Source organism: Pinus tabuliformis, chromosome 3_2, assembly GCF_031772625.1.
Source record: "Pinus tabuliformis cultivar Carrire ecotype Pingquan chromosome 3_2, CPIR1, whole genome shotgun sequence".
NCBI lineage: Eukaryota > Viridiplantae > Streptophyta > Pinopsida > Pinales > Pinaceae > Pinus > Pinus tabuliformis.
The window spans coordinates 444,578,601-444,605,482 of NC_142302.1; the positions used below are offsets into that span (position 1 = coordinate 444,578,601).

The 26,882-nt window shown below is 42.2% G+C and overlaps 1 protein-coding gene across 3 annotated transcripts in view; it reads right to left on the bottom strand.

Moving 5' to 3' along the window:
- Positions 1–233: 233 nt before the first annotated feature.
- Positions 234–26,882, bottom strand: part of LOC149181214 (uncharacterized) — a 105,992-nt gene continuing 79,343 nt past the window's right edge. For all 3 annotated transcript variants that reach the window (XM_089416491.1, XM_089416490.1, XM_089416492.1), the window contains exons 2-3: positions 795–1,016; positions 234–588 (exon numbers count right to left, since the gene is read on the bottom strand). In XM_089416491.1, coding sequence (XP_089272617.1) covers positions 475–588; positions 795–995 — 315 coding nt within the window. In that variant the 5' untranslated portion in view covers positions 996–1,016 and the 3' untranslated portion in view covers positions 234–474. The remainder of the gene's footprint in view (positions 589–794; positions 1,017–26,882) is intronic.

Genomic DNA, 26,882 nt, shown 5'->3' on the forward strand with positions numbered 1-26,882 from the left:
TAAAATAGTTGTGTAACAGATGTAAAAGGACTCATCTCTAAGCTGAGGAAGAGGAATAACAGATGAATGAGATGTGTGATCTTCATCATTTAATAATGTAACCTTTGGTCCTTAAAAATTGAAGAGTTCTTTCCTCTAAACAAACTAGTAAAAAAAAGGGCATAGACAAGCTTGTTATGGTTACAGTGTGAGCCTGTGAGGATTACAAGGCAAGAGAATAATCTAAACATATATGCACATTTGATATCGTTTATAAACAACCATATCTCTATTCTGCATTAGCTGTTCATGTCAAAATATTTAGAAAATATCCATGAATTCCATTAGCCATTCAAAGCTCATCTCCCTGTAGATTAAAATTTTATGAGCATGCTTTGTATACTTTGAATAGGTAATAAATGAAATAGAAGAGAACTTCAAATAGGTCCATGCAGGTTAAAATCTCCAAAGCCATCCACAAAAGGCATTGTGATCTTAATCATTATAAGGTTTTGGAAGCTGAAGTCCAACACTTGCAGCTGATCTTTCCAGTGTCAAATTCTTTTCTGCTTCCTGATCTATGGCAATGTTGTAGGAGAATAGTAGATCCTGCAGAGACCATGAAAAGTAAACGTTTAACAAACCAGATTGCCATAAGGATTTAAAAAAATGGTTTCAATACAAATAACAAAATAATAATAATGGCCATGAATGATTGAAAAATGGTCAATGGGAGGGGCAAAGACATTGTCATATCATGTATAGCATCCCACAGTAGTGCTTAAAGTTGCACTTGACCAATAAATGATAATTACCTTATGATGGTGGATACTATTAAGAAGTAACGCATAATTATGTGCAAGCTGCAGCTTCTGTTGAACAAAGGAATAGTCCTGAGGATCTTTATTCTTTCTGAATTCAGCCATGATATATTCTCGGAAGTGTGTTTTATTGGAATTACCAATATGTGTCTCCACTGCCCTCAAGAGATTCCTATAAATTCTGAAAGCCTCCATTGAATAGAACTCCAACTTTACCTGTAAATCAAACATCTAGCTTCAATCAGCCTATACTGATGACTATAGATTGGATTAAGGTTATCCTGGTTATACATCAAATGGTATAAATATATACAGTTCACTAAGATATAGTTCTCATCCAATTGAACTATTATTTCAGAAAAAAATTAGACTTTCTAGCAAGCTATTTAATAGCTGTTGCATGTACACTCCATTAAAACATTATTCCTCGTTATTTTTGGTTGGAAGAATACCGTAAGTTTCTTTCTTGTCAATTTATTTCAATAGCATCAATAGTATGAATGGAATGTAAAAATAGAAACCCCTGAGCTTGCTGGCATTTTCTATGTACTTGGCTTAACTAAAAATCTCCTTTCAGTATCTGTAATGAAAGATCCCAGATATATAGCTGATTTTGATAATCAGCAAGTCGACATCTGAAAGAGATGCCCAGATCCTGGTTGGGTGTTGGCTAGAGGTGTTCAAGAGGGTTTGGGTTGCAAGGGGATTTTGTGAGAGATCTAGTGCATGAAAGTAACAACTAGTCTGAGCTTTAGAACAAGACACTAGGTCACTTCCATTAATGGACCATTGTGTTGGACACCTAATCCTCAATGGGTTAGTGTGGAAGTTGAATGGACAAAAGGAGTCCAAGAGACCTTGGGATGTGAAACCCAACGGTCACAACAATGTACTATAAATGTATATCTCATGTTAATAAAAAATGTACTTGCATGTTTTATCTTTCATATTTCTGGTTGCCCATGTGTGTTTAACATGGTATCAGAGCGGGCGATTGCTGGTCCTGCTCCAATTTGAGCCACTTGTTTTGTGGTCTCTATATATATGTCAGTTCTGCGTTACCTGACCTCTAACTCTGCCTTATTCCCCTCAGACCTGAAATAACCTGCCTCTGCCAGCACTGCACATCTGTCCATACTGTCATTTCCTGTTTTAGCGCTGAGGCCTGACAGTGCCACTGCAGAGATACGCCACCAACTCCTGATCTGCTCCATTGCTCTCTATAATTCTGTCTGCCATACCTACGTTCTGTCTGCCACACCTGCGCTGCCCTGACATATTCTATTTATGATTTCTGCGCCCTGTTCATTTGAATACGCTCAGACTCCATAAACGTTTCATATTCTCTGTTCATTGAAACGCTGCTCTGATTTGTTCCAGTCGCACCATTCCATTGAACGCTGTGTTATGGTATTGGCATCAACGTTGGATTGAACGCTGTTCAATTGAAACGTTGTGTTAACACTGTATACCATTCCGTCGCACCATTAATTTGCAAACCACGCCATATGTTTTAACGTTGTCCCATATGTTTCCTTGTCTGTCTGTATTTTTTAACCGCTGTCTCATTGTCTCTTGAACGCTTGAGCTTGTCTGTTTAACGCTGCCATATGTTTGGACGGGCACTGAAACAGGTTTTGTCGACGCTTGAAGCGCTCTTGGCATATATTGAATGGTATACGTATGGTAACGCTGTTTGGTAACGCTGTCCCTTTGAATGGCATTGAACTGCGTTGTATGGTAACGCTGTATAATGGTATTTGAAACGCTGTGGTGGTATTTGAACGCTGTATTGTATTAACGCTGTTTGGTCCAGCGTATATATGGTATTGAACTGCGTTTGAATTATTGAATGCGTTTTTGGTATCAATGTTATGAAGTTATGTTCGAAGTTTGAATGCATATTGCATTGACTGTGGCTTGAACGCTGTGGTATAACGTTGTGGCTTGAACGCTGTTAAAAAAATGGTATAACGTTGTGGTTTTAACACTGTTGAGTTTTATTGAATGTTGAATGCGTATTAACGCTGTCCATAACATTGAACTGCGGTTTTATTGAATGGTATACACCTGTCCATAACAATTGAACCGCTTGTGTATATGGTACACACCGTAAGTGTGCAAGAGTTCAGCTTATCAAGAATGGAAAGAAGATTGCTGCCTTTGTTCCCAACGATGGTTGTTTGAACTACATCGAAGAAAATAATGAGGTCTTGATTGCTGCATTAACGCTGTTTGAGTATTCAATTTGTGTTGAGTAAGGAGGACGAGTTCTGTCCCTTTGTTTATGCCCTAGAAGAAGGCCAGAAAAACCTCACTCTGTGAACAAATCCGAGAATCATTCATTCTTGATAGGGCAAGAGCCATTCATTCTTGCAGGCCGAAAGCATTTCCTTATTTGAATCCAAGGGCATATATATTATATAGGAGTTCCAGATGCCTGGATTTCCGAATTCTTCATCATTTTAGGAGGCTGAGATTCATTGGCGATCATTTGTACCATTGCTAAAAGATCAAGGGCGCATTGAGTAAGGACAAGTCCAAGCCTTTCATTGATTAAAATAATGTTAAATTGAATATTAAAACATGGGCACATTGTTTCATTGAATTTTGGTCATAAATGAATGATGTTTATTGGGTTGATGAGCATTTGAATGATTTGAGTCATTGGGTTTAAGAAGTTATGAATTTGCCTGCTGATGAGTAGATATTGGAATTGAGATAATTCCATATATGATGGTTTTTAATGAAAGTATGAAATCAGTGGTGAATGATTTTGAACCACATGAAAGATAAGCTTCCGCATGCAAATGGTACAGTGGTGAAATTGCCAGCTATTGAGGTTTTTGATTTGGGTAAAAAAAAGCTGAGATGCATGTTTATATGCATGTGATAAAAATTCTGGGTAATAGCAGAGTTGGCCCTGCATCAATTTCGGTAACTACTAGTCCGTTTTAAAGAACCTGGATTCTGGGAACTTGTTTGAAAGTGAAGGAGTACTTGAAGGATCCAAGCAAGTTTGCAGTTGCTGCTGCCCCAAGTGTGGCATTGTATTTAAAACCCATTATAGTTTCTGTCTACATATATTTATGCATTGATTCCCTGATTCCTTTGCTGCACATTTATACAAGATATTATTGTGTACTGTAAGTGGATATTACTTTTCTGCATTAAGTAATAATTGTGATCAGTTTTTAAGGTGTAAATCTGACATTGAAGAAAAATGGCCAGAATCAGTGAAGTATTAGAGTTCATGAAAACTCTTATACAATCTATTGTTGATGACACATTACAAATCAACAAAGGATCTCTCTCAGAAATTCAAACATGTCTACAAAATGCACAGGAAAAGATCGACTTTTTGCAGAGTGAATCACAGCTACAGCAAGAAGAGTTACATCAAAATAGACATCATTCTGAACCTGTTTTTGTTCAGAACATTGAGACAACCACCCATCAGCAGCAAGTCAATGATGTTACAGTTGGTTCAGATTTAGTACCCCATAAAACAGCAGTTGTACATGCAGATGCAGAAACTCAGTCTGCACTTCCCAAGCCCATCATTAGACCTTGGGAACAGCTTGTCCACAACAAGCACAGAACTGGTCTTGGATATGACAAGGACTTGTCCTTTCATATTCCAGACTACGCCAAGCCCATTCAATTTCAGAGTGCTGGATTCATTCATGACAGTTCACCTGCTCCTCATGACAGTTCAGCTTCAGCTATTCCAGACTCTGCCCTTCTTCCACAGCGACAACAACAACAACAACAACAACAGATTGTAAAATGCCAACACTGTGACCGAGTTGGCCATCTGAAAGATCACTGTTTTGATCTTCATCCATGTAAGCATTGTCATAAAACCAGCCATTCTTCACACAGATGCTTCATAAACAAACGTCCTGCAAGAACAAAGATTCATCTTGGATGGATCGCTTCTTGGCAATGGGCATCAACAGCCAAGAAGATATTCCAAACACATGTTAGAACTTGTTCCAGAGTATTGAACAGTCTTGCAGTTGAGTTTTCTCCATCATCTCACATTGTATCTGACAGGGGGGGAAATGATGGTCATCTACAAGCTTCAAAGCCACATCAAGCGAGCCTGAGCCACAACCTGCCACACCAGTTTCAGAGTTGTAGCCAGAAACAAAGATGCCTGTGAACATGCCTTCAGTTGGCAATCTGGAACACTTCCTCTAGCAGAAGACTTCAGCTTCTTGCCCGTTTTGGAAGAATTCCAGGAACACAATTGAGAACACTTCCTCTAGCAGAAGACACCAGCTTCTTACCAGATTTGGAAGAGTTCCAGGAATTGCATTAAGCATTCCAGAGTTGTTGGTCATCCTTAAACCATCACAGGTTGAGACTTCCCTTTTTAGGTTGAAGTTTTCCCTTTTATGCGAGGTGAGGCCTCCCTTTCATGGTTGAAGGTTTCCCTCTTTAAAACAATAGGATCACTTCCTCTAGCAGAAGACTTCATTTTCTTGCCAGTTTTGGAAGAGTTCTGGGAACTGCACTAAGCGTTCCAGTGTTGGTGGTCATCCTTAAACCACCGCCCTTTATACCAACATTTCAGAGAGCACATTCAGCCTAGTGCTGCCATGCATTTTTGCACATTTTGTATTTCAGCTCTCTTCTTGGACTCATACATAACCCTTCGAATTAAGGGGGGGAATGTTGGACACCTAATCCTCAATGGGTTAGTGTGGAAGCTGAATGGACAAAAGGAGTCCAAGAGACCTTGAGATGTGAAACCCAACGGTCACAACAATGTACTATAAATGTATATCTCATGTTAATAAAAAATGTACTTGCATGTTTTATCTTTCATATTTCTGGTTGCCCATGTGTGTTTAACACATTGCCAATCTTGAAGGACATGGTATTAAGATTGCTGGATTCCAAAGTTAAGAATAGAGTGTGAAAGGGTTGTCCACTTGGCAAGCATGTGAATGTTGCTTTTCCTAGCAGTGAGAATAGGTCAAGAGAGATTCTTGACCTAATCCACTCAGATGTATGTGGACCTAAGTTGCACTGAAACAGATACGGGGTTTGAAACGTATACGACAAATTTTCAAAAATTTTGGATACGATACGGCAAGGAAACGGCATATATATATATATATATAAGAATTTCATATTTACATTCATCTTTTAGAATCTAGATTCTATATCTAAAAATACATAATCATCGTCATGAATTCAACATAAACAAATCATCATCATCAATTCAGCATAAACATTGTCATCATCATTAGTGATTATTATAGCATTCAACATATCATCATCATCATCATTAGTAATGTAATTAGAAATGCTACAGCCTTTGTGCTTTCAGGCCCAACTCCTTCAAAGAACGTGCCATGCATGGCAAATGGTATCTATCTTCCTTGCAAAGCAATTAAATGGCCCATGGGATCATTGGGATATTCTGTCAAGACCTATTTGAACATTTCAATCTTCTCAACGTCAGCTTGGTCGCTTGACTATACGCAGGCAAAAGATCGGCTAGAGAAGAATTGTTATATTGGAGGGATTTATGAAATCAAGAGAAAAATCAATGACAATTAACCAAACCTTAACCAAACTGAAAATTAATCGCTCAAATAAATCTCTTTACGAAGACATTCATCAAACCCTTCTATTTGCATTTTTGAACATCTAACTTTTTCTTAGTAAGAATCCTTGATAAATATATAGAGTGTTGTCGTTTCTAAAGATTTAGAAGAGATGTTATGAGACTGTGTTTATAGTGAGTTTATTTGCAAATCTGCTTTCTCCATTTTTATTATTTATTTATGGCTATACAAATTTTCATGTTTTTTAACATTTTAAGGGTGGATTCCAATCACAATTTTCGTGCCGGAAACGGATCCAAAAGAATTTAAAACCCTTGGAAATGTATCCAATTCCAAATCTGAAGTTTTTGATATTTTGAAACGGCACAAAAACATTTTTATGACGTTTCGAACAAGGAGCGTATCTGTTTCCGTTTCGGAAACAGGGATCTGCGTTTCTGGCAAATCCTTCAGGCATTTTCGATAACTTAGATGTGGACCCATGTGTTTAGCATCCTTATTAGGTAACGTTTACTATGCATTATTTATTGATGATTCATCTAGGAAGTCCTAGATTGACTTCATGGAGACCCAGGATGAGGTCTTTAAGAAGTGGTAAATTTAGATAACAATTTACTTCAGCGTTTCTTATAAGCCCAATGACAATTTCCAATTATTTCCAGTAGCAATCACATTAACTTAAACACATTGACAGTAAAGGCAAATAGACAGAAAACATGTGAAGAAGACAAGCCAAGACAAGAGGACACAAGATATGGAGGATGCCAAGGAAAAACCCCAATGTGGGGAAAACCCTTTGATCAAATCTTCTTATTATTATTCAATAGTTCAGCAAAGAGAGAGTACAAATATCAAATTTTCTTGCCCAAAACAACCCTGTCAAAATCAGCAGTCAACTGCAGCCCTAACCAAAAAGTCAACGCTGGTCAAATCAGCACCTAAATGTCCTCCAAGCAGTTCGGTCAACAGTAGTCCAATTCGGCCTTCAAGGAGAGTCAAAGTCAGCCCAAAACAATTCGGTCAAACCTAGTCAAAAGAGAGAGAAACACTGCTGTAATTTTCTGCGATCAAAATATGAAGTCGACTTGAAGTCAACATTTGTCAAACTATCCCAAACACCTCGATTTTTGTGCCAATAAATGCAGCCTCAAAAGATCGAAATTTTGCCCTGAAAACCGAAGTCAACGAAGGTCAACTAAGCCTTGGTCAACGCTAGTCTGTCCCAGAAAAATTCAGCCTTGTGCCACACGTGCGAAGAAGAGAGAGGCTGTCCCCAAGTTGTACGAACCAATCAAGAGAGGAGAGAGAGATGTATGATGTGATGAGTGATGTCCAAATAAGGAGTGAGGTCACTCCTATTTATACAATTCCTTGAGGGTAAGGAGACATTGAGCCTACATTTGACTGAGGCCGACCTTGACAATTTTTGCATGAGGAGAATAAATTCAAAATTCCACTTCTGCTTGTCAGAATGAGATGATATTTATATCAAAATTGGACCTCTCGAAAAGAGGAATCCAATGCAATAATCATCTCCATCATATGAGTTGTCCTAAGGTGGAATTTGGCTCTAGTTGCCAATATTAACACTCCCTCTCAACTAGGGAGAATTCCACTTGCTAATCCATCTGTCATCATGCCATCCTATCATCCTATCCATCTCTGTCTGTTGAATTTCCATGACATTGGGTCTAGGTTAGAGTCTTAAAACCACTGACGCTACCAAACGAAGAATCTCAACAATAAACTACTTTGCACTACAGAAATATAAAGCAGTAAATCACATATGCACAAATATACACAGTTTTTAACAAAATTGTACAATATGTACAATCCCAATCTTCGTTATATTAAACCAAATCTGAATAATACAACAGTCTATGGTATACAAGATATAATGACAAACTCGTTGCGCAACCTCGATGTCGTATCTTGTCCTGTCGGTCCTTCGTTGTCGTACTGCTCACTAGTAGTGCCTTAGTCCATCAAGGCCACTACACATCAAGACTCAAAGAGGGCCGCCACCTAACAATGTTGCAAGTCACTTCTACTGCATGTACATGGGCTCATCAAACTGCTCTCTATGCTAGCCAATACCTGAGCTCCAATCTGCCTTCTAGTAGCCTCTTTCATCCATCAAAGAGCTACTCATTAGGCTGCAATACTTCAACTAATCACGTGCCAACAATGTCCTTGTCTGCTGCTCTAGGGCTACTTTGGGTAGCCAACACACTGCCCTCCAATTAGATCAATGGTACCCAATCATGTCACTATCAATTCTACTCCTGGGAAGACTCTTCACCTCCTCGGAAGATCATCCACATGGCACCAACACGCTGCTACAATCACGATCCAATTATGATCAACACTTTGACCCAACACACATCAATTTCTGCTCCAAGTCTGTTGTCCTCATGCTGCCCTTGATTGTCACTAGTTAGGGCATATTTTGCAGGCTACAACAGCCACTAACCAACCCCTGAACAACCCTCAAACAACCTTCATGAACTGCGACCTAGCCTTGGGATAACCCTGCTCTACCATGTTGTTGTTGTAGGCTTGAACCAGCCCACTGAAACCTCCCGTCGCACCTAGTTGTGGTGCGATGGCATGCGGACTAGCACACAGCAATCCTGTAGTAGATGGCCAGCAAGATGATAGAGATTTGTCCCTAAAACGTTTCCCAACAGACCTTCTTTTGCCCTTACTTAACTCGGCCTCCCAGCAAGACAAAATAGAACCCAACACAATCACCAAGAAACTCCCACGCTACCTCTTCTCCATGTTGTCTTGTCCTTTATCTGTGACCCAATCAAGCTAGGGAATCTGAGCTCCCTTTCTCCTCCAACAAGTTCCTCTTTGATGTATATGTGTTGCACAAGATGAATGCTTCAAATGAATCCAATTCACCTCATATTTATACACAACATGAGGGCCCCAACTAATTAGTGAAGAGACATGTCTCTTGGATGAATTCACTTCAAGCCTACATGACTTGACTGTCCATAATTATTTGTCAACTTCAAAAATTCATAACTTCGTTTCTAGAGATCCAATTTGAGTGATCTTTAGAGCATTGGAATCAACTCGCCAAGCTCTATCACCTCAAATTTTCCCAAGCTTAAATTCATCATGGTTTTGACCCAAATCCCGATAAGTGAAAAATCCCATACCTGAGTTCCAAGCCCACAAGTGACACTTGTGGTGCTTTGCCCTCCAAACCCTAAACCCTAGGGCTTGGAGTACCTCCCAAGCTACACAAATCAACACTCCCTCTTAGCGAGGGAAGTACTTCCAAGACTAGGAAGTCTCTCGTCATCATCATCACTGCTTGCAACACTTGCCCAACTCCTGCCACTCGTAATCATAGCAATCCCTGTACGGTGAACTACGACCTTCTCAGAAATGTCGTTGTCACTGCTAAAAGCACCCTGCTTCTTTTTCTTATCCTGTAACCTCTTCCACTCTCTCCATGATTCCTTCTTGGAAGTTGTAGGAGCACCCTTGCTCCCCACTGACCACGCGCTCTTCTTGGACTGCAGAGTCTCCCTCTAAATCTGCAAGCTCCCTCTCAAACTCGACTCCCTCTGAGTCTCTGGAACCTGGACCTTCTCAGGAAGGTGTACCTTCTTGTCGGGAACCTGTACCTGCTCCTCTAAAGCTTGCACCTGCTCTTGCTTCTCTGGAACCTATACCTACTCCACCTGCTTCTTTCCATGATCCACAAGCTTGCCCATCAACTTGTAGAGACCATGCTCTCTAACTTCGAGTACAATCCCATCGGACTTGGAGCCTTTGGGCCTAAATCTTGCCTTCCCATCTTGGAACAAGACCTCAAACCCTTTCCTCTCGATCATCGAGATAGAAATCACGCTATATTTGAGTCCTGGTACAAATAGTACATCCTGGACTCGCATCACACGTCATGTCTCCATCCTTAATGGCACAACACCCGATCCTCGGATCTCCAACTGACTCTTATCGCCCAACACCATGTGCAACTTCGAGTCCCATTCAGCTAGAGTCTCAAAAACCCCCTGTGACCCTGTCATATGTTTCGTCGTACCACTGTCCACGTACCATCCATCCTCAGTGACAGTACCTTGCGAGAAATGAGAAATCATAGAAAAGTCGTCCTCTTCCAATCTCCTGGAGAGATCATCTCTCCACTGTTTTTTAAAAATGACTAGCTCGAAACTGAAACGGCCGAGCCAGATCCTGGCTGGGTCGGCTCGATGGCCGAATCGGTTCGGTTGGTCGGGTTGTTACCGAGCCGATGACCGACTCGGTCGGCTTAGTAACAACCCGGTCGGCTCGGTCAAGCACAAGCTAACTCGGTCGGCTTAGTGGCCGCGGCCGAAAAGTGGCTGCGATTTTTTTTGGAGGGAAATTAAGGACCCCACAGCCCATTCTATTTTGCCTTAGGGTTATTTGGGGTCCATTTACCTCTCCCAAACCCTATAAAAGCTACCCAACCCCTCTCATTTCCTCACAACTATCTCATTGCATTTGAGTGAGAATTTGTGAGGAGTTTGTGAAGAGTTGTGGAGTTTGTTTTTGGAGCAGCAGTGAGGAGCCTTGGGCAAGCATTGGAGCAGGAGTGAGGAGCATCTTGGGCAGCCATTGAAACAACATTGAGGAGTTGGTTTGTTGGAGCAACATTGAGGAGGCAGTTTGTGCCTAGAGGTATTTTTTTTTCACTTCTAAAATTTGTTTTTGCTTATTTTTTTTTTGTGCAAATCTGGAAATTGAAAAGAGTGTTTTTTGTAAAAGAAATGAACATTGAAGCAATGCTATTTTTTTTGTTTTCATTTTCAGAATTTTTCCTTTCATTTCCAAGTCAAAAAATGGCTCCTAGAGTGAAAGATGTTGCTTGGGCATATGCTGAAATGGTTGATAGTCAAATGCATTGCAAATTTTGCCATAGAAAAATTAAGGAGGGTCTTGGGGGCATTCATAGGCTGAAACAACACTTGGCAGGTATTAGAGGCCAAATTACTCCATGTGAATCACCACAAATTGAGGAGATTAGGAAGGAGTTGTTAAATAGCTTTGAGAAGTTTCAAGAAGAAAAAACTAGGCAAAAAGAAATAGAGGTTGAAATTGGGAGGAAGAGGAGTATACAAAAAATGATGGCTACCAACCCCCATTTTGATTTTGAGGGCTCTTCTTCTATCCCTTGTACTGATGCATCCAACCCCTTCCACTATGTTCCTCCCTCTTTGGAGTCTATTCAAGAAAAGGGTAAGGGTAAAATGAAAAAGAAGGGTGATATGAATATCAAAAGTTATTTCACTGTCACACCCTTCTCTCCATTAGATGCACATGGTCCTGAAGCTAGTAGAAATTTGCAGCCCACTTTAGATGACCATTGGAAGAAAGAATTGAGGGAGACTGCTTGTGATTATATATCTAGATGGTGGTATGATGATGATATCCCCTTCAATGCTTCCCGTTCACCATATTATGAGTGTTGATTTGGGATAACATCGGATGTGCTCTAGCCACGAAAATTGGTGGAGAGACTAAGGCACATGAGATCTCCAATACCCAGAAAGGGTTTGGGTAGATTCTAAACAATTTGGGAGATATTAAAATAATTAAAAAATTTAATGGAGTCCCTAAGTCTAAACTGAGGGAAAATAAAATATTAATGTGAATTAATATAAAATTGTGTTAGAATGGTCCAAAAGTCATGGATCAAGCCAAATCTAATCTTAGTCGTTGATTAGGGACTTAATCTCGGCCGTTGAATTTTCAACGAGAAAAGTATAAGAGGAGGTTTGAGGGTCACTTGGAGAACACTCCGAGTTGATCAAGAATTCGATTTTCTAGGGCAGGGTTTGCTCAGGAAATTGAAGGAGTGATCAGAGTTGCAGCTGAGGGGTAGTGAATACAGAAGCAGAGAGGCAGAGATAGTACCAGGAGGATCAGCGCAGAAGCCGGGAGAGAGGGACGTAGAGCCAGCCAGAGGTTCACGTAGAGCCAGTCAAAGGCCAGGGCTCACATAGAGGCAGCCAAGAGTTGCGCAGTGCCTCAGAGAGCCAGCGTGGGTGACACAGAGGCTCTAAGGGTTGACACAGTGCCTCCAGAGGTTAATGCAGGGCCAGCTAAGATGATGTTGGGCAGACGCTGGGCCAGAAAGGGCTGACGCAGTCCCTAGAGGCTGATGCTGGGAGATTTTGGGGGGCAAATTGGAGCTGATATCTGTCTCCGACAGAGAGGTACTACTGGCGAGGGCATTCTCTATTGGGTGAGCCATTTTTGGCACCCAGATTGTATTCTGAAACTGCTTAATAATAAAACTCTCAAATAGTTGCACCGATTTTCCCGCATTGGGTTTTTCTGGGGAAATTAGTCGAAAAATAACGGTGTCACTTGTGTGCTTTTTTTTCCTTAAGTTGATGATCTGTATGTGTTGAGACTATACTTGTATTTATTTTCAGTATTTACATGGTAAATAACTTGTTAATTAACAGAACAAGTAGGAAGAAATAAATCAAAAAGTACAAGAAGGATTTCTAACAATTAGACTTAGAAATTCCAACATGGTATCGGAGCGTGGTTGCAGATCACAGGAGAATTGAGGACATTAGCCGAGCAGAGTAGCAACAACAGAAAACAACTGTCCCGAGTGACAGAAGTTGTTCCTAGCAGAGAAGTAGCAAAGAAGGGGTGACGCAGTGCCTGTGTCATCAAGTTTGAGCCGGGAAAAGGGTCAGCGCAGTGGTAGAGGGGAGCAAACTCGACCTACGCAGTGCCCGTTCATCTTTCTCAGTCAGGAAGGATTGACCCCTGTGGCCAGGAGGTGCGATTTTGCTGGTGCCGAGATTGCGCAAAACCTACAATCTCTAACCTTCAGTTTGTTGGGGCTTAGGAGGCTGTGGGTAAGTTGCAGAGTGAAGCTCGTGGGGTACTGTAGTCAAAACAGTACCTAACAGGGCAAGACCAAGGAGGGAGTTGCTGCCGAGGATTTCTAGCCAAGAAATCTGGATTAGTGGTGCAATTGCACTAACGATCGGAGTGGGGGCATCTTGACATTGGCAGAAGGGTTCCAGGAGGGAAATCGAGGCTCAGAGAGAGTCACACCAAGAACTTCCATGAGGGAAGTAGAGGAGCAGCAAGATGGCAGTGAACGGGGTAAGAGGCCAAGACAGACTAGACAGAGCCTCAAACTTTGTAGTTTGGAAGGCCAGAATCTTATCTGTTTTAGACAGGGACCATCTCAAGCAATTCGCCTTGAGGACAATAGCAGTCCCAGTTGACCCGGCTGCTAACGATAGGTATGAGGATGCAATGGCAAGGGCTAAGAGCATCATCCGTAACGGGGTCAAGGACCATGTAGTACCACATATTGTCAAGAAGAATACAGCAAATGAGATGTGGGAGGCCCTAACAAAGTTGTATCAGCGTACTTCTGTGCAGAGAAAGATGCTACTAGAAAATAAGTTGCGGTCATACCAGATGAAGAAGGGAGAACAGATCAACACCTTCCTCAGTCGATTGAAGGAGATCCGGGATCAGCTGACTTCCATAGGGGCCACGCCGGATCAAGAATTGATGGTGAGAACATCCTTGAACGTAGTCTCAGAAGACTGGGAGGTGTTTGTCCAGAGCATACTGGGTAAGGCGACCCTTCCAGATTGGGAGGAAATGTGGACGACTCTTCGCCAAGAAGAGATCATAACGCTAACCAAGGTAGGAAGCAGCGGCAAGGGGATCAGAATCAAGAAGGAGGAGGAGGTGGATGTTGCCCTAGCATCTGAGGGAAAGCAGGAGAAACGGAAGAAGAAGAAGGACCTCTCCAAGGTCAAATGCTTCCATTGTGGGGAGTTGGGTCATTATGTGACCCAGTGTCCAAGGAAGAAGAGCAAGGGCGAGGCCTCCAAGACCAAGGCTGCGCCAGCAAGGGCAGAGAAGGAAGTGGAGACAGACGATGACTGTGCCATGAGTGCACACGCCACTTGAGCGGAAGTGGGGAGACATCGAGCTGTAGTCAGATGGACTATAGGTGATGAGGGGAAGGATCCTTGAGGTACCCAACCTCTTGGATTATACCTTGCTACGAGAGCCCCGAAGAGGAGTAGCGATGATGGCAGATGTCAGTAGAGACGAATGCAGATGGAGCAACAAAGGGAGATACAGTGTAGGATTCCCAAGACAGCGTGAGGCAGCAGTGCAAGAAGCACGAGAGTGTTGCACCAGTGCAAGATGGCACAGAGAGATGTGCAACGGTGCGAGATGCATGGAATAGTTGCAGCAGCGCAAAGGTCAGAGAGGGAGCACTTGTCAGTGACAGAGGGAGCTTCAGCATCATGGGTGTCTCTAGCCTAACGGAGATGTCAGAGTTGGGAGATCAGTTACTTACTTCTCAGTAACTGGGTTGCAGTGCAACAGTTAGCAGTGACAGTGTTATGGGCAACACGATGCAACAGGATGAGAGGGAGTTGCAGTACGAATGCAGCAGTGGCAGTGGCAGGGCCATGGGTAGCAATATAGGATGCAGCAGTGCAGATGATGGGTAGCAGGCCTAGCATTAGCACAGGGACCGATGCCGAATGATCAAGGTGATACTTAGTGAGGAGTATTGCTAGAGCACAATCCTTGCTAAGAGGGAGTGTTGATTTGGGGTAGCATCGAATGTGCTCTAGACACGAAAATTGGTGGAGAGGCTAAAGCACGTGAGATCTCCAATACCCAGAAAGGGTTTGGGTAGATTCTAAACAGTTTGGCAGATATTAAAATAATTAATATTTTTAATGGAGTCCCTAAGTCTAAACTTAGGGAAAATCAAATATTAATGTGAATTAATATAAAACTGTGTTAGAATGGTCCAAAAGTCATGGATCAAGCCAGATCTAATCTTAGCCGTTGATTAGGGACTTAATCTCGGTCGTTGAATTGTCAATGAGAAAAGTATAAAAGGAGGCTTGAGGGTCACTTGGAGAACACACCGAGTTGATCAAGAATTCGATTTTCTGGGGTAGGGTTTGCTGAGGAAATCGAAGGAGTGATCAAAGTTGCAGCTGAGGAGCAGTGAATACAGAAGCAGAGAGGTAGAGATAGTACTAGGAGGATCAGCGTAGAAGTCGGGAGAGAGGGACGTAGAGCCAACCAGAGGTTCACGTAGAGCCATCCAGGGCTCACGCAGAGGCAGCCAGGAGCTGCGCAGTGCCTCAGAGAGCCAGCGTGGGTGACGCAGAGGCTCTAAGGGTTGAAGCAGTGCCTATAGAGGCTGACACAAGGCAAGCTAGGGTGACGTTGGGCAGACGTTGGGCTAGAAAGGGCTAACATAGTCCGTAGAGGTTGACGCTGGGAGATTTTTTGGGGTAGATTGGGGTTGATATCTGTCTCCCACCGAGGTACTACTGCCGAGGGCATTCTCTATTGGGTGAGCCATTTCTGGCTCCCAGATTGTATTTTGAAACTGCTTAATAATAAAACCCTCAGATAGCTGAACCGGTTTTCCCGCATTGGGTTTTTCCAGGGACATTAGTCCAAAAATAACGGTGTCACTTTTGTGCTTGTTTTTTCTTCAGTTGATGATCTATATCTGTTGAGACTGTACTTGTATTTATTTTCAGTATTTACATGGTAAATAACTTGTTAATTAATAGAACAAGTAGGAAGAAATAAATCAGAAAGTATAGAAAGGATTTCCAACAGTTAGACTTAGAAATTCCAACAATGAACCTATGTTTGATGCCATATTTGTTGCTAGAAAGGGCTTCAGAGGCCCTACTATGCATGAGTTAAAGGGGTATCGTTTGCAGAAAGAAATTTCTTCCATCAATAAGTATTTGAAAGATTTCAAAAACTCATGGGCAAAAACAAGATGTACCATCATGTTAGATGGATGGACTGATCAAAGGAACCGTACCATCATAAACTTTCTTATATTTTGCCCACAGGGAACCATGTTTCTAAAATCAGTTGATGCATCTGTTAGGGTGAAAGATGGACAATTGTTGTTTCAGCTATTGGATGAGGTTGTTGAGGAGGTAGAGGTGGCTAATGTTGTTCAAGTCATCACAGATAATGCCTCTAACTATTTTCTTGTTGGTAAACTGTTAGAGGAAAAACACAAAACCATCTTTTGGACCCCATGTACTGCACATTGCATAGACCTCATGCTTGAGGATATTGGCAAATTAGATTGGGTCAAGAACACTGTAGATCATGCCAAAAGCGTAACAAAATTTATCTACAATCATTCATGGATTTTGAGCCTGATGAGGAGACACACAGGAGGCAGAGATATTATTAGGCCTGCCATCACTAAATTTACAACTCATTTTTTGACAGTGCAATCTATGCTTTCACAACATAGAAACTTGCAAAAGATGTTTTCCAGTGATGATTGGAATCAAACATGAAGGCAAAGATTTGAAAAAGAAAGTGAATGAAGAAATACTTTGGAAAAAGGCAGCAGAGATTATGAAGGTTGCTGAGCCACTGGTTAAGGTGTTGCGGTTGGTGGATGGGGAAAGATTGGCTATGGGCTTCATTTATGAGGCTATGGATCAAGCAAAGGAGCAAATAAAGAGGACATACAAGGATAGAGTGGCTAAGTATGGGCCCATTTGGGCAATCATTGATGAAAGATGGAACAATCAAGTCCATCACCCTATACATGCAGCTGGGTATTTTTTGAACCAACAGTATCATTATAAAGCTCTGGAGGCAGGAGCTTTGGGTGGGGAGGTTAGAGATTGTTAAAATTGGCAACTAGGGCCAAACTCCATGTGAGTCTTCTTATTTATGGCAGTTGATATTTTTCTTGGATTCCTCTCGTCGAGAAGTGTAGGATTGATCTAAAGATCATCTGATTCCGACATGTATTCATGGAGATATGAATTTATTTGTGTTATGTGACAATTCGTCAAGGTCAACCAACAACCAAATTACCCCCACTTGTCCTCAAAGTTTTATTATAAATAAAGGTGGCCTTCATGTCATTTGGTCACTCATCTCTTGAGATCTCTCTCTCCACTCGTTTGGGTTTTAGTGGAAAGAGAGGCCTAGAAGAGAAGGCATATACGCTGCCCTAGTGGAGATGCCCTAGCCCTAGACGCAGTTATGGAAGAAAGGCTTTAACGCAGGTCTAGAAGAGACCCTATGTTGCTGTTCTAGAGTGCCCTAGACGTAGTCATGAAGAATCCTCTACGCTGCCCTAATGAAGATCAAATCACAGTCATGAAGGAGACCTATTTGTTGTCCTAAAGGAAGCTCTTCTTCGCAGCAAGGAGAGGATTCAATTCGGTCTTAGGGAGCTTATATACGCTGGCAAAGGAGGCTCTAATAGAACCCTAGCCGCAGTCAAGAGGAAGGTTTCTACCCTCAACCTAATCCGCAGTCTCAAGAGGCATCTAACTGCCCTAGCCGCAGTGAAAGGAGAAGATTCCAGCCACCGGAAATGGAGGTCTCTAGCAGCTGTCAATTTGTGCCTTAAACCGCAGTCCAAACAAGGAGTTTAATCTGCTATTTAGTGATGCCCTAATCCGCAGTTATGAAGAAGCCTTATCCGCAGCAATGGAGGGCTGAAACATAAGTCCTATACACAGTAATAAGGAAGCCCTACTTACAGTCCTAAACGCAGTCCATAAAGGATGCCCTAGCCACAATAGGAGGAGAGCCCTAGCAACCATTAAGAGAGAGATGTAGCTGCTGTGGAAGGGAGTTCTGGCTGCATTCAAAGGAGGCCTATATCAGTAGCCAAAAGAGCCTAAACCACAACAAGAAGAAGACTGATCAGCGTGGATATTTAAGGGTTGTTTCAGGGGTCCAATTAGAAGGCTGAACTGCTAGTTGGCAGGCCAAGGCTAGGAGGTTTGATTGAGCACTTGCTGGAGGGTTATCAGTCACTCTAATAGGCTGTCATAAGCTTGTTCTAAGGGCTGTTGTATGCCACTTGGATGTCACTGTAATAAGAAGAGGGCATAGCCATTGTTCAGTCACTGTTAAGGGCTTGAAGGCTACTTTGAATAGTAAAGGGGACAGCCTTTCCTTGGAGGACAATTGCAGACAAATCTGGGCAGATTTTGGGACTGTTAGGAGACAGTACTTTGGACATTATTCAGGTTCAGTCTTGCTGAGCTAGGCCATAGGCCATAGCCAGCAACATGATGTTGGAAGGACTGCGTTGAGGTTGATTCAACCAGCAAGGTGCAGCATGGTGATGGAATCACCTTGGAGAATCAGTGGAAGAATTTTTGCCTTCACCCAAGTTCAGGACTGCAGTCCTTGTCATCAGATCTGCAACCTCATTGGGTCATCTTCATGGTGAAGACCTCTGATGTCTGATCTCTTATCTTGTCAAGTCAAAGTGTTGACTTCAAATGTATTTGTACTATCTCTCTCTGCTGAACTATTGAAGAATATAAGAAGAATCGATCAAGGGTTTCACCACATTGGGGTTTGTCCCTGGCTAGTGCCACATCTTGTGTCCTCTTGTGTTCGCTTGTCTTCTGATGTTTATGTCTATGTTCTATCTGCACTTTACTATCATGCTGATGTGATTGGTAATCTGAATATTGTCATTGGGCTAATATGAAAAATTGAAGTAAATTGCGCTAAGCATAGAACATACCAAAAATTAACAGAGATGGATTGATTGACTACAATGGTCGCATGATCCCATTAGAGTGTTATCAGCTGGAGATACACCAATAGGTCACAACTTTCAGCAAAACCACAGGTACCTTTGGAAAGAACCTAGCAGAGATTGCAAGGGAAGCAGATGAGCCAGGTAAACAAAAATTTCAATTTTCATTTTGTTAAATTGTTTATAATTTGAAAGTTGGATATAATTTGTTGAGCTAACTCATTACACTACTATGTTTTTTGCAGCACAATGGTGGAAGGTTTTTGGTAGCCATTGTCCTCAATTGCAGAAGTTTTCAATTCGTATTTTGAGTCAAACTTGCAGTGCCACTGGGTGTGAACGCAATTGATCTGTCTTTGAGAGGATTCACATGATGAAGAGAAACTATTTGGATCAAAACGGTTTAATGATGTAGTCTATGTCCAATACAACCTCTGGCTTAGACGCAACCAATTGCTGAACAAAAGACCTGATTCAAATCCCATTCTATTGGAAGATATTGATCCAACATTAGATTACGTAGTGGAGAGTCATCTAGCAGAGTTTGATTCTGATGAGAATCTTGATTTGGATTTACAGGTGGAGGCATCACTTGAACAAAATGTTTAGTTGAACGTAGATCCACTTGTACCAACCTCAGGCCCAGCCCCAAGTCCTCCAATTGCAGGCGCTTCCTCTGCTCAGCCACAACGGAAGCACATTTCTCGTTTATCTCAGCGTGCAGCTGTTGCACAGCCTACTAGTGCTACCACTTCTACAGTTGCAGTTGGAGATGATGATGAGGAGGAGCCATGGGTTTCCTTGTCTGACTCTGATTCAGAGGTTGAACAAGATGATGTTGGCTCCTTTAGCAGTAGCCAGTAGTACTGGTCAGTGGTGACTAGTGATGTTTCACAATTTACTTTTGTTGTGGAGGCCATTTCTAGCCTCCTTGGTTATGTGTTTTTGTTTTGATCTCTATATCATCATTCATGTATGTATTGGACAGTGCACTGGATGCCATTTGGATATAATGGATATATTCATGAGCCTACTTTGATCATGTGTTGTCTTCTCTCTATATTCTAAAGCTTTGTGTTTGGAAACATGAATGAAAATCTTTAAAATTATGTCTTTTTATAAAAAAAATATTTAATGTATTTTTTACAACGACCAAGTCATTGAAATCAAATCGGCTGAGTCAATACCGAGTCGGAGTCAGAGTCACAGCTGACCCTCAGCCATTTCTAAACTGGAGTCGGAGTTTTAAAACATTGCATCTATCTCAGCTTTAGTGGCAACACCGACGACATGCTTTCCTTTCTTCTTCTCATCATTTCCCTTCTTCTTCATCGGACATATCAACGAATAATGACCCATCTCGCCACAGTTGAAACACTTGACTTTACTCAAGTCCTTCTTTTGCTTACCCTTCATTTGCGCTGCAAGTGCCATGTCATCATCTAAAGACTTCTTCTTTGGATGAAGATCCTTGTCTCGCAATTCTTCCTAAATGAAGTCATCCCATAGCCTATCCCAGTCTGGCAGCTTCTCCCTGGCAACAATCCCTTTGATGAAGGGCTTCCAATCCTCGGTGAACCCTTTCAAGGAAATCCTTACCATATCTCCATCTGAGGTAGACACACCGATGGCAACAAGCTCATCTTTGACCTGAGACAATCTTGTCAAATACGAGGTCATGCTTTCACCCTTTATCATCTTGGTGGACTTCAACTTATCCTCCAATACCAGTACCCAGTTCTCGTTCTTATTCTGGAACAAATTCTGAAGAGCCATCCACATCTCATGTGCATTATTCTTCCCGGACAAATGAGGTATTAGGGTATCCTTCAAACCATCTAGGATGATCAATCTCGTCCTCGCATCCAAATCTTCATATATTTCCAGCTCCTTAGGGTTTGTTGGCTTCTTGATCTCTTTCTCGGCGAACTCCCAGAGTCTGTTGACCTGCAAGACCAACTTGATCTTTTGCTTCCAAGGACTATAGTTGGACAACAACTCCAACCTGTCTTCATATCGGAGACCTGCCTACAACTTCGACATTGTAGTGAGCCCTTCACTTACAATGTGACCAACTCCCTCTCACGTTGTACTTCGTTGCGCACAACTCTTATTTACTTACTTCCAAAGTAGCTCAGACACCCTCTGATACCATGTTGAATTTCCACAACCTTGGGTCTAGGTTAGAGTCTTAAAATCATTGATGCTACCAAACCAAGAATCTCAACCATAAACTACTTTGCACAGCGGAAATATAAAGCAGTAAATCACATATGCACAAATATACACGGTTTTTAACAAAATTGTACAATATGTACAATCCCAATCTTCGTTATATTAAACCAAATCTGAATAATACAACAGTCTATGGTATACAAGATACAATGACAAACTTTGTTGCGCAACTTCGATGTCATATCTTGTCCTGTCGGTCCTTCGCTCCCGTACTGCTCACTAGTAGTGCCTTAGTCCATCAAGGCCACTACACATCGAGACTCCAAGAGGGCTGCCACCTAACAATGTTGCAAGTCACTTCTACTGCATGTACACGGGCTCATCAAACTGCTCTCTAGGCTGGCCAATACTTGAGCTCCAATCTGCCTTCTAGTAGCCTCTTTCGTCCATCAAAGAGCTACTCATAAGGCTGCAATACTTCACCCAATCATGCACCAACAATGTCCTTCTTATCTGTTGCTCTAGGGCTACTTTGGATAGCCAACACACTGCTCTCCAATCAGATCAATGGTACCCAATGATGTCACTGTCAAATCTGCTGCTAGGAAGACTCGTCACACCCTGGGAAGATCATCCACATGGCACCAACAAGCTGCTACAATCATGATCCAATTCTGATCAACACTTTGACCCAACACATCAATTTTTGCTCCAAGTTTGTTGTCCTCATGCTGCCCTTGACTGCCATTGGTTAGGGCATATTTTGCAGGCTGCAACAACCACTAACCAACCCCTGAACAGCCCTCAAACAACCTTCATGAACTTCGGCCTAGCCTTGGGATAACCCTCCTCTACCACGTTGTTGTTGTAGGCTTGAACCAACCCACTGAAACCTCCCTTCGCACACCTAGCTGTGGTGCTATGGCTTACGAACTAGCACACAGCAATCCTGTAGCAAACGGCTAGCAAGATGATAGAGATTTGTTCTTAAAACGTTTCCCAAAAAACCTGCCTATGCCCTTACGTAACTCGGCCTCCTTGTAAGAAAAAATAGAACCCAAAATAGTCACCAAGAAGCTCCCACGCTACCTCTTCTCCACATTGTCTTGTCCTTTATCTGCGGCCCAATCAAGCTAGGGAATATGAGCTCCCTTTCTCCTCCAACGAGTTCCTCTTTGATGTATATGTGTTACACAAGATGGATGCTTCAAATCAATCCAATTCACCTCATATTTATACACAACATGAGGGCTCCAATGAATTAGTGAAGAGACATGTCTCTTCAAAGAATTCACTTCAAGCCTACATGACTTGTCTATCCATAATTAGTTGTCAACTTCAAAAATTCATAACTTCGTTTCTAGAGCTCCAATTTGAGTGATCTTTGGAGCATTGGAATCAGCTCGCCAAGCTCTATCACCTCAAATTTTCCCAAGCTCAAATTCATCATGGTTTTGACCCAAATCTCAATGGGTGGAAAACCCCATACTTGGGTTCCAAGCCCACAAGTGACCCTTGTGGTGCTTTTCCCTCCAAAGCCTGAACCCTAGGGCTTGGAGTACCTCCCAAGCTACACAAATCAACATTGTCATCATTGCCCTGCTTTGCTAAACCATGAAGTAATAATGAAGAAGAAGTGATCGAGAGTGAGTCATAAGATCATACCACTCTCCACTAACAAAAGTTAGTCGTTGATCCCATATTAAGTTGTTGAACACCATGCATCCTAATCATAGGGAGTACGACAGTACACGATGCATCCATCGGTAGTGCTATGGTCCCTAACCATCTTTTCCCAACTCATTGGCCAGATGAGAGGTACTTCCCATGAGTCCCGGACTCCATGGGTAGGATGTGTGTTGGGGCATTGGCAAGAGAAGGTGAACCACTCATCCTGCTCATATGCCATAGGAGAAGGTGAACCACTCATCCTATGCATATGTCAATCATAGGGGAAGGTGAACCACTCACCCTACATACATGTGTCTGCAATGGTAGGGGAAGGTGAACCACTCACCCTACACACATGTCAACCATCATGGGGTATCACAGGGGAAGGTGAACCACTCACCCTGTATCTAGCGCACCACTAGGGGAAGGTGAACCACTCACCCTATGGTCGCTCATAGCTCCAAGAAGTACCCCAAGCCCCCAGGAGCTCCCAGAGCTTAGTGTCCAACTCATACAGGACCCTCATAGGAGGGTCATTCCACGACTCCAAGTCTCTCTCGAAAGGTTAAGAATTTGACCTTCCCCAAAGGCTTTGTGAGAATGTCTGTGACCTGCTCATCCGTCCTAATGTGTTGGAGCCTTATTGCTCCCCGTTGTACCATATCCCGAATAAAGTGGTACCTGATATCAATGTGCTTGGAGCAATCGTGGAACACGGGATTCTCTGATAGGCGAATCCCACTCTGGTTGTCACAGAAGATCACGATGGTATCCAGCACGTGCTCAAATAGCTCATTGAAGAGCTTCCTCAACCAAACAACTTCACAACAGGCCATACTCGCAACACTGTATTCGGCCTCGACGATGCTTAAAGCAACTAATTTATGCTTCTTGCTCATCCAAGATAAAGAAGCAGACGCCAAAGAGAAGCAGCACCCAAATGTGCTCTTACGATCCACTACACTACCAGCCCAGTCAGCATCTGAATATCCATGAAGCCTCAAATTCTTGGCAATATATCTCAGTCCATAGTGGATTGCGCCCTAGGGATATCTCAAGAGATTCTTAGCAACAATCCAATGAATGTGATGAGGCTCAACCATAAATTGACTCAACGAGTTCACAGCGAAGCACATGTCAGGACAGGAGTTGACCAAGAACATCAGGGCCCCCACAAGTTGATATTCGAAAGGGTTCACTAATCTGGGTCCAGCAGCACTTCCACATAGTTTCTTAAAGTTGAGTTCCATCGGAGTAGACACTGACTTGCAATCCACCATCCCACATCTCTCAATTAGCTTCACAATGTATTCTCCTTGAGAAAGGAAAATCTCACCTAGCTTCTGCCAGACCTCCAGTCCTAGAAAGTAGTGCATCAATGCTAGGTCCTTCATTTCGAATTTGGAAGCCAACTCCCTCTTACATTGATGAATGTGCGGGTCATCACATGTCAGAAAGAGATCATCCACATAAAGGACAAGAATGAGAGGTCTATCCTTTTCTACCTTGAAGTATAGTTTCGGGTCCACATCGCTCCTTGTAAATCCCAACTTCATAAGATAGCTATCAATCCTCTCATACCAAGTCCTAGGGGCTTGCTTCAACCCATAGAGGGCTTTCTTCAACCTACATACATGTGTCTTATGATCTTGAACTTCGAACCCCTCGGGTTGTTCTAAATAGACTTCCTCCTTAAGCAAGCCATGCAAGAAGGCAATTTTGACATCCATTTGGTGAAGGCTCCATCCTTGCGAGGCAGCAAGGGCTATGATTGAACAGATGGTGGTATATCGGGCAACCGATGCAAATATCTCATCATAGTCTACTCCTTCCTTTTGAGAGAAGCCTCGAGCAATGAATCTGGCCTTGAACTTTTCAGCACTTCCATCAGCTCCATGTTTGATTTTGTAGATCCATTTTGAAGTGACCATTGACTTGTCCTTGGGTCTAGGAACCACATCCCAGACATCATTCTTCATGATCGACTCATACTCCTCGTTCATCGCATCCTTCCAAACTTGGCGTTTCATGACTTCTTCGAATGTATAAAGTTCAGATTGTAAAATAGTACTCATGGCAGCTAAGTACCCTTGGTACCTGTTCAGCTTCTTGCTTTCATGAAATGTCCCCCTCAGTGCAATATGTCTCTCATCATCTTCAAGAGTATCTTTGAGCCACAAAGGTCTTTTTCTTGAAGTAGAGGGCTCACTAGGAGGTGGATCAATGGGATCCATCGGACCTTCCACATCAGGCATCGAGTCATCAAACAGAGGTTCATCCTGCTTTCCTGCATCATCATCATCATTGTCCTTCCTAGGGATAGGAAGATCTCAGACTTTCCTAAGGGAAGAATCTTCATCGAAAGTGACATCATGACTTATTTCCACTTCCCTTTGACCAGACACAGATTCTATATGCCTTCGAAGTTTCACTGTAGCCCACAAACGTTCCTTTCTTCCCAGATGCATCTAGTTTGTTTCTTTTCTCTTTCGGCACATGAAAATATACGAGACAACCAAAAATTCTAAAGTGAGAAACATCAGGTTTCTTACTGGTGAATACTTCTTCGAGTGTCTTGAAGTCCAATGCTTGATGTGAGTGTCTGTTTTGAACATATACAGGGGTGTTGGCAGCTTCTCCCCATAAGAACTTCGGTATACCTTGGTCATGAAGCATGGCACGGGTGGCTTCTATGATAGATCGATTCTTCCTTTCGACAACTCCATTTTGCTCAAGAGTATATATAGTAGTGGTCTCCCACTTAATCTCAGCTTCTCTACAATAGTCAATGAACCCATTTGACTCATATTCGGTCCCATTATCAGTCCTTAATATTTTGATCTTCTTCTCTGTTTGATTCTTGACCAAGGCTTTGAAAGTGTGAAACCATTTGAACACCTCGTCTTTCTTCTTTAAGAAATAGATCCATGTTTTGCGAGAGCAGTCATCCACAAAAATTGCATAGTACAAATATCCACCCAAAGATGTTACGGGCAACATACTTGATAGATCAGGATGGACCAATTGAAGAATATCGGCAGTTTGACTTTGACTTGAGGGGAATGGTCCCCTTCTATGTTTTCCAGCTGCACAACCTTGACACACACCTTCATGATCTAAGTTGAATTCGAGCATACCTGTGACCATCTTACTTACATCAAGTAAGGCTTTGTAATGAAGGTGAGCAAATCTCCGATGCCATAATTCGGATTGAAGAGAAGTATTACAAGTCATTGCTCCCAATGGACTTCCTCCAACCTGATAGAGACCTTCAACCCTGAATCCAAGAGTGAATGCATCTCTTGGGTTCCTTTACCAAACACGAACCTTCCCATCAATGAATGTCACCTTGAAACCTTTGCCTTTGTTGAGAAATATAGGGCATTAGCATTAGGTGATTTCTCTTTCATTAGTGACTGTTTGTGAATTCTTTTTACTTGTTTAGATTAGGATCTTCTTCATGTTAGATTATTAGTGTTATTCTTCATCAAACTGCAACCAATGCATCAACATAAATAAAAAAGAGACACAGCATGTAGGCTATGAGCCAAGGCCAAAACCTCTCACTCTTTGAGAGGAAAACCACACAAATTCTTCTTATAGAGATTCCAATTGATGAATACCAAGACCAAGACCCTTGACCTAGTAGCCTCTCCAAGACTAAGACACACGTCCTTTTTCCATCTTCTCGTCTTCTCTTCCACTTCGACCTTCTTCATAGCATAAACTGAGATCATCTCTTCTCATGACAATGAATTGTCATGTCATCAAAAATACCTTATTGCACTTGATATAACACCGAGACAGAGGTATTGTAAGGTAACATCTATACTGTGATTATATCCACTTCATAGATTATTGTCATTGTGATCCGAGCTTTGCTGCCTCTTTAGAGGGATTCGATTTCCCTTCAACACTTTGTTATTCCAAATTGTTATCTCATGTGTCACTGCCCATCCGAAATACAGAGAGAGAGAGATCCAAATTCTGTTGACTGAGATCAGCTCCTCACTTCTTCGTTGTTGTACCTTCCTCGAACTTTCTTTT